The sequence below is a fragment of the Mizuhopecten yessoensis genome, unplaced genomic scaffold (genome assembly GCF_002113885.1).
Source record: "Mizuhopecten yessoensis strain PY_sf001 unplaced genomic scaffold, ASM211388v2 scaffold9929, whole genome shotgun sequence".
Classification (NCBI taxonomy): domain Eukaryota; kingdom Metazoa; phylum Mollusca; class Bivalvia; order Pectinida; family Pectinidae; genus Mizuhopecten; species Mizuhopecten yessoensis.
Window position 1 is genome coordinate 8,306 of NW_018408293.1, and position 8,430 is coordinate 16,735.

The 8,430-nt window shown below is 47.4% G+C and overlaps 1 protein-coding gene across 11 annotated transcripts in view; it reads right to left on the bottom strand.

Annotated features, from left to right (window-relative positions):
* Positions 1–7,819: 7,819 nt before the first annotated feature.
* Positions 7,820–8,430, bottom strand: part of LOC110459026 (major royal jelly protein 5-like) — a 1,939-nt gene continuing 1,328 nt past the window's right edge. For 10 of the 11 annotated variants that reach the window (XR_002463847.1, XM_021511052.1, XM_021511053.1 and 7 more), the window contains one exon: positions 7,820–8,425. Coding sequence is in view for 9 of the 11 variants with exons in the window: in XM_021511052.1 (XP_021366727.1) it covers positions 8,104–8,425 (322 nt within the window). In the remaining 2 variants the exon portion in view is untranslated. The remainder of the gene's footprint in view (positions 8,426–8,430) is intronic. The other variant, XR_002463848.1, reaches the window with a different exon arrangement.

Sequence of the window (8,430 nt, forward strand, 5' to 3'; positions counted from 1 at the left end):
AAAAAACCTCAATTTTATATCAAAAACAATACTTACCACGTCCAATTATTATGCGAATTCGTCTTACCTAGTGGATACTCCTATCCGGCAGGACCATGGCTAATCCAGGAGGGCGGTAAACTGGTCACAATCAATTGGAACCTTAATACCCAAAAGCTCTTATATATAGAGCATCCCAAATTAAAAGACAGAAAGATCATTGCCAAGCAAAGATTTTCTGTCGCAATGCTAACGCATAAAAAATTTAAAAACAGAGAACACTCTACTCTGAGGTGGGTGGGCAAGCCACTGACTGGGCAACAACCACCGGACCCAAAGAGTAAAGTTTGTCTGAGAAGGACGACAGTGATCTCAGATAGAACTCTGTAAAGGTAGTGTGTCCTCGCCAAAAGGCTGAGGACATAACCTCTGAAAAGGGAGCGCCATTGAGAAGGGCCCAAGACGCTGCCAGAGCCCTAACCTCATGGGCCCTAACCTTGAATAGTCTTCTGACATCATCCGAAGACGACTCATAAGCCAGCCTAATAACCTGGCAAATCCATCGGGAGATGGATTGTGCCGAAATACTGGAATGGCCACTCTTGATGGGCAGAAAAAGCCTAGACTGTGATACTCGATCCCCACCTGTCTTGTCCAGATAATATCTGAGAGCTCTGACAGGGCAGAGAAGACGATCACGCTCGTCCTTACCAACCAGGTCAGAGAGAGAAGGAATGCGGACAGGTTCCGGCGAAAACCCCGGAACCTGATTCTTGGCGAGGAAAGAAGGTTCCGTCCTGATAGTCACGGAGGAGTAATTCCTGCCGAAACGTAAACAGGAGGAATGCGCTGATAAGGCATGAACCTTGCTACGCCTTCTCCCCGAGGCAAGGGTGACAAGAAACACAGTCTTGAAAGTCAAGAATTTCAAGGAGGCTTGACGCAAAAGCTCGTAAGGAGTACACAAAAGGGACTCCAGAACCAAAGCTAAATCCCAATGAGGAGTTAGACACCTAACTCTAGGTCTCTCAATGGTAAAGCCTCTGATGAGGGCGGACAAGGAGGAGGAAGATCCTACCTCTGGTCGTCCTGCATAAGATAAGATACCAGCTATAGCCGACCGATAGCCGCCAATGGTACCAGGAGCTAATTTCTTACTGCGAAACAAATGCAGTAAAAAATCTGCAATTAGGGGAACAGAGGCCTTGAGTGGATCAACCTGCCTCTGACCACACCAATCGCAGAAGATGCTCCACCTAGACTGGTAGACTGCCGCGGAAGAAGACCTAATAGCCCTAGCGATACAGTCTGACACCGGTCCAGAAAACCCCTTCTGCGCGAGACCACCGGAGATAGCCTCAACGCGTGAAGGTAGAGTATAGCCGGGCGGGAGTGCATGATTCCGGACTTCGGCTGTCGTAACAGGTTCCACCTGGGTGGAAGGACCAGAGGCTCTTCCACCAGAAACGATAGAAGCTGAGGGAACCATGGTTGCCTCGGCCACAAGGGAGCCACCAGAATTAGGAAGCAAGGCTGCTCCTCGTACTTCTGGAGGACCTTGGCCACCAAGTTGAAGGGGGAAAGGAGTAAGCATGCAACCCCTTCCAGTCCAGAGAGAGAGCATCTACTCCCCATGCTGCTGGATCTGGAACGGGAGTCACAAACGTCGGCAACTGATGGTTCAAGGCTGTGGCAAATAGGTCTACATGAGGCCTGTCCCAAACCAGACATATTGCTCGGAATATGGATGGATCGAGCTGCCACTCCGTCAGAACCGGCTGAAGACGTCTTGACAGGGTGTCTGCTAGGACATTGGGTCTGCCCGGAAGGTGCTTGACCTGAATGGTTAGGCACAACTCCTAGCAAAGTAGCAAAATGCGAACGGCCAGGGCACACAGGACGTGAGACCTGGTGCCCCCTTGCTTCTGCAAATAAGCTACAACAGTTGAGTTGTCTGTTGCCACGCAAATCAACTGGTCTTGCAGATAAGACCTGAGGTCCTGGATGGCCAACAACACTGCCCTCATCTCGAGGACATTGATGTGTTCGGAAAGATGATCTCCTGTCCATGAACCTGAGCGAGCCTGCCCGTTCAGGTACGCCCCCCAACCTGTCTTGGACGCATCGGTATACAGGGTCATGGTGGGTGAGCTCCTGTGCAAGGACACCCCCTTCAGGACATTGTTCCGAATTGTCCACCATTGGGCAAATTCCTTGACCGACTGACTGAGAGGAATAAAAGCCTCCCAATCCCGCGACGCTGGAACCCAATGGCTGAGAAGAAACATCTGCAGAGGTCTGATGTGCAGCCTGCCAAGAGGAACTACATCTGCTAGTGAGTTGAGAAACCCCAGCAAACTGAGGTACCAACGAACCTGTACCGCAGAACTCTGGATAAACTGAAGCACCAGACTCCTTGCCTTGATGAATTTCTCCTGAGTTGGAAGGACTATACCCCTGGCTACGTTGAACCGGTAGCCTAGGAACACAAAGTCCTGGGAGGGAGACAGTTCTGACTTCTCTCGGGAGGGGATGAACCCGACCTTGAGAAAAAGACTCAGAACCAGTCGAGTATCCTGCACCAGGGACTCCCTCAGTGAATGAAGCATGAGGGAGTCGTCGAAGTAAATATGGATGTTGATACTCCGCTGGTGCAGGAAACCTACCACAACCTGCAGTAGTTTGGTAAAAACCATTGGGGCTGTGGTAAGGCCAAAAGGCATAGCCCGGAACTGGAATATCTTGCCCTCGCATGAGAAGCGAAGATACTTCCTGTCCGACTTCCTGATGGGAATGTGGAAGTAGGCATCCTTCAAGTCTATTGAAGTAGCCCACATTCCCTCCCTGACCGAGGCAATAATGCCTCTCGGGGTCTCCATCTGAAAGTGGGGAGAGTCCACGAACCGATTGAAGGCACTTAGGTCTATAATCGGGCGCCAAGCTCCCGACTTCTTCTTCACCAGAAAAATTCGGGAATAGAAGCCTGGAGAGTACCGGCGCAGTGGGAGCTCCTCGACTGCACCCTTCTCGACTAGAGTAGCAATTTCCCGTCTGACAGCTAGAGCCTTCTCTAGATCCACCGGGGGTGGGAAAAAGATTGGCTTTGCTGTGAGCGGAGGTTCCCGTAACAACGGGATGCTCAATCCTTCCGCAACTATTGACAATGCCCAACTGTCCTGAGTAATCTCCTTCCATTGAGGAAGGAAGGCGGACAGTCGACCTCCTACTGGAAGGTCCGGTTGAGGAAGGCCAAGACCTTCCCAAACGTCTATGGGGCTGTCTACGACCGTTATGAGACCGGGTAAAAGAGACCTCTGATCTACTTGCCCGGACTGAAACGGAAGAGTTGTGGAAGGAGGGGAGAAGTCAGGAATACTGCTTCTTACCCCCAGAGGGTTTGGCACTCTGCTTGCCCTTACCCTTGGCTTTGGCCTTAAAGGTAGACTTAGCCTTAGCCGCAGACTGAGTCTGGCGAGGCCTCGACTTAGCCTTCTTCTTGGCCTGGCCCGAACCCCGAGGGGTTTCAGCCTTACCAGCAGTCGACACTTTTGAAACCAAAAGTGCCGAGGCTACTGGGTCCTCCTTAACTTCCTTCTGAATAGAAGGAAGGGCACCCCCAAAGAGCCAAGGACCCTCGAAGGGAGAGGACAAAAGCCTGGAAAGGTAAGGTTCCTCAATAGGCTTACCTTTAAGCACAGAGGCTCGCCTGGTAAGAACCAAATTGGCCAGCAGTGTACACTGCAAAGCTGCAGAGGCCTTCAGACAGTTGTGCAAGGATGAGGTCACCCTATCCTGCACAGCCCGTCTGTCACTCTCATCAACCTCCGACTCCCTGATGGGCACTTCCGATAAACGGAAAAGGGTAATCGTCAGTACCTGGAGAGAAAGCCGCAGGATTTTCTCCAGTTTGTGGTGTTCCTTGGCAGAGAACACCACCTGGTCAGTCGCCGGTCCTGGCCATTGCCGAAGCTCATGAGTTTCCAGCTTAGCTGGTTGACTCTCAAGTTTGGCGTTGTGAATGGCGTAGTCCGAGGATCTAACCTCAGACAAATCTGCCAAACTCAACTGCAGGCCAGCTGCACCAGATGCACGAGAGGACGAAGCAGCCTTCTCTGCCATCCTTGCATGGGCGACAGCCAACGCCGAGGAAACAACTGAACCCTCAGGCAAAGACTTGTCAGAACGAGCCAAAACCTTAGGCGGAACCAGCTGACTCAGCAGCGTTGTCGCCTCTGGAATGGCAGACGCCGAAGGAGGAGGACAAACCTTCTCCCCGAGGATTCTGGCCACGTCAGCGCGAAGCGCCTGCATGCCAGCCAGAGCACGATGGGCTTCAGCCTCAACCTCAGGCTCTACCTCTATCTCAGCCGACACCTCATCATCTTCAGATTCCGAAGAATCATAATCATGACGAGGAGAAGGAGGTTCGGACTGAATCACACTCCCAGGTGACAGGCTGAGGACGTCATCGTCCCTGTCCCCATTCTCCATTTCAGTACCCCTCCTGGAAGTAGTCACTGAAGTGTCTACTGTCGAGGGCAAGGTAGAGTTCTGGAGACTCTCTGAAAAAGTCCTCTTACGAGCTCTCTTCGGCTCCGAAGGGCCAATATGAGACTCTGAAGATCTACGAGAGGCGGGGATATTGGTCTTGGAGCGAGATGTCCTAAAAACCCGAATAGGTCTTTTAAACACAACCTCCTTCCCAGCCCCAGAGGTGGGTAGGAGCTGAGCATTCAGCGAGTCCCCAACCTGCTGAGGTGAGACCGGTCCCCAACCCTGATTAAATCCCGGAGGATAACCTGAGTTGTACCCAAATCCCTGAGGAAATGGGGCCCTAGGACCATAAGGAAAAGAGTGACCCCAGTACTGACCATACTGACCAGTGGGTACATGGGAAGGAACACCCTGACCAAAAGGAAAAGGTGAACCGCCACTCCCTCCCGGAGCGAAACTAGAAATGAAAGGCCTAGGGCCAGACATATGATCGGATTGCTGCTGGAAAGCACCAAAACCATGATGCACAGTACCCGAAGCATGAGGCCCAAAGGACTCATACCCGAGACCATGGGGTGTCGCCCGACTCTTGTCAGACTTGTCACGGGTTCCGTATGTTGCAAGCTGGCACGGAATCGACCCCGACAGGGTTGATACCGGATACCTGACCAGGAAAGAGAAGGGACCGTGAAGAGTCATGAGAGGTGGCAGTGCTGCTACACTCTGTGGGACCCAGATAATTCGAAGAAATACCACTCCCCATCGCAGCAGAGGACCCAAAAGGATTCTCATTCATGACTCTATCCCCACCAACAGACGCTCCAGGACTGACTAAATAGTCAGAGACTGGAGGCGGGCCCACCCTTCCCAGAGATGAACTAACACCAATGGAAGGAGGACCAACCTCCTTGGCAACAGGATAGCCAACACCTGTGTTCTCTAGGCTAGAGCCAGCCAAGGACTGGATAGTATTGGGACCCTGCAGGGCCTCTGCCAACGAGGTACATGCCAAAAGACTCTCCGTGGGGTCGTCGGTACTACCGGAGGAGGACCTAGCTTTGTCCTTCCTTTTACCCCGTTTGTAAGACTTGGAGGAGTCCTTCATGGTTCACAAACAAGATAAACAAACAATTCAGCCTTTATTTGTAAAATAAAATAATTTTAATTCACAAAAATCACCGTAAACGAAAACGAAAGTGAAAGTAAACACTCACGAAAACGAACGGGGACCAAAACACGTGGCAATGGTACCGACGTTTTACAACGAAATACGGTGAATAAAGGCAAAAAATATATATAAACAATAGCAGGGAAACTGGTATAATATATGAAGTATGAAAACAAACAATGACACAGGTTACCGCCCTCAGAAAACTTGAACGAAGTCCAGGGTAGAAATAACCGCCATGTGCTTCTTTCGAGTTGAAGAAAGAGGAAGTTGGAGGTGCGCGCGCATCCTACACCCGTATGTCCGGGTTGGACAGGGAGTAGTTTCGTATTTGCGCGGGGCATTTGAAACTTTACTTTGGGAGTTAAAGAACTGGTAGTTGGAGATCATTTGCATAATAATTGGACGTGGTAAGTATTGTTTTTGATATAAAATTATGGATTATGATGTGAAACAGCTAGTGTTGTCAATAACATTTGGAGTAAGACGGCTTTCAGAGGTATACACGGTGGGTCAAGTGGTAGATCGAAGCCGTCCAGTATACAGTTTTAGTGAAGTTTCTATTGATAGTAACAGTGACCTTGGCCTTTGACCTTCTAACCGGAAAAGCAATCCCAAGCAAGCACTTTTGGTAAGGAAGCACTGCATGAAGTTTGAGTTTGATCGGCCCAAGGAAACTCAAGTTATCGCACGGAAACCTGTTCGGACCACTGCATCGCCGACGATGCCGCCGACGCCGACGACGCCGACAAAGCAATACCAATGTGTCACCAGCTTTTCGCAGGTGACACAATAACCAATAGGCCCAGGGTACTGAAATTCGGCCTGTTGCATGCTTGGATGAAGGGCTACCAAGTTTGTTCAAATGAATGATCTTGACCCACTTTCAAGGTGACAGCGGTTAAATCTCTTAAATTTTCAAACAAACATCTTCTCAATTACCAAAAGGCCCAAGGTGCTGATATTGGACCTGTAGCATGCTTGGATAAAGGGCTACCAAGTTTGTTCAAATGAAAGACCTTGACCCACTTTCAAGGTCACATGGGGTTAAATGTCTTAAAATGTTCAAATAACTTCAAATACTGAAATGAACAAAGGGCAATAACTTTTGGAAAAAGTATCGAATCAAAATTCTTTTAAGGAAGACAACTTCATATAGTACATTTCACCTAATATCACGTCCGTTAATGTCACTTTTCGGTTATTATCATGTTTTTTTGATGCACCGTTTTTCCTGCTATATAATCTATGCAATTCAATTCTTTTATTATCACATGATTTTATGTCGATTTCTCTTAAAATCACTTTATTTTGGCCACAGTCACAAAAAATACAGGTAAATGGCGGTAAAGATTCATGATAAATGCCTCCGGGGACCTTCTGTCACACCTGGACACGTTATGTAAACAACGCCGCGCCATAATGGGGTATTTTTTACACCTGGCTGACTGTCAAACAATAGGTTACACCTGGCTGACTGTTAAACAATAGGTTGACCTTACATACTTGTTAACAGGATATTCACCTGTGGTTGGGGGAGCCAGGACAGTCTTACATCTGTAAAATTTTCTAATGCCAATTGTGATGTTATCTTTCAACTAACTAACAGGTGTACTGTAGGTACTATCTTCCATTACAGCTCGTCTCCAGATTGAATTTACGTTGTCGTGAAGAAGGCATACAAGTGGATGGTCTTCCATAAAATATGACGAATGTTGATTGATATTAAAATAAAGAGTGTCTTTCAAACAATAAGTTTCTTAAATTATTTAAGTTTGACCAAGGTTCACGTACAATATGAAAACATCGTCTTTGTTTTTAATCTCAAATAACCCACGTACGACGCCGACATGGTGTTGTCATAATTCTAACTTATGCTGCTGGTGTAAAATCGTGATCTGCGAGAATTTATTCATTGCAAAATTATGACCTATGTTTAATTACACTTTCCAAATGTCGATGCAATAAACAGATTACCTTTTGTGTTATCATTTATTGTTCATGTATCATGATTATAATGTATACCAAGTTTCGAAGAGATCGGTCGAAAAATGTAGGAGGAGATTGCAGGACAAACAAAAGTTTGCGCCGGACGGACGGACGCCATACCATAATACTCCCGTCAAATTTGACGTGCGTATAAAAACAGTCAAAATAAAACAGAATAATAACAAGTTATTACTACTCCAAATGACACACTTTATTGAGAAACATAAAAATTTGACAAACTCGTGGTTGTCTGCCCCTTTTCTAGGGTTCACATATAGGTTGACAACCTCGTGGTTGTCTGTCCCTTTTCTAGGGTTCACATATGATATGAAATATTGCACATCCCTCCCCTAAAAGTTCTATCTTGCAACTTGGCATTTCACAACTTTCTTCACTATGTATTTATATGTCCAAGCTTTAGATTGCACTAGCAGCAGCCCTTTACTATTTAGCATAAAAGTAACATGAACAGCTCAGACTGATTTGTTAATTAGCATTGTATCAGACCTGTCCACTGCTTTGTTAATTAGCATTGTATCAGACCTGTCCACTGATTTGTTAATTAGCATTGTATCAGACCTGTCCACTGATTTGTTAATTAGTGTTCTATCAGACCTGTCCACTGATTTGTTAATTAGCATTGTATCAGACCTGTCCACTGATTTGTTAATTAGCATTCTATTAGACCTGTCCACTGATTTGTTAATTAGTGTTCTATCAGACCTGTCCACTGCTTTGTTAATTAGCATTGTATCAGACCTGTCCACTGATTTGTTAATTAGCATTCTATTAGACCTGTC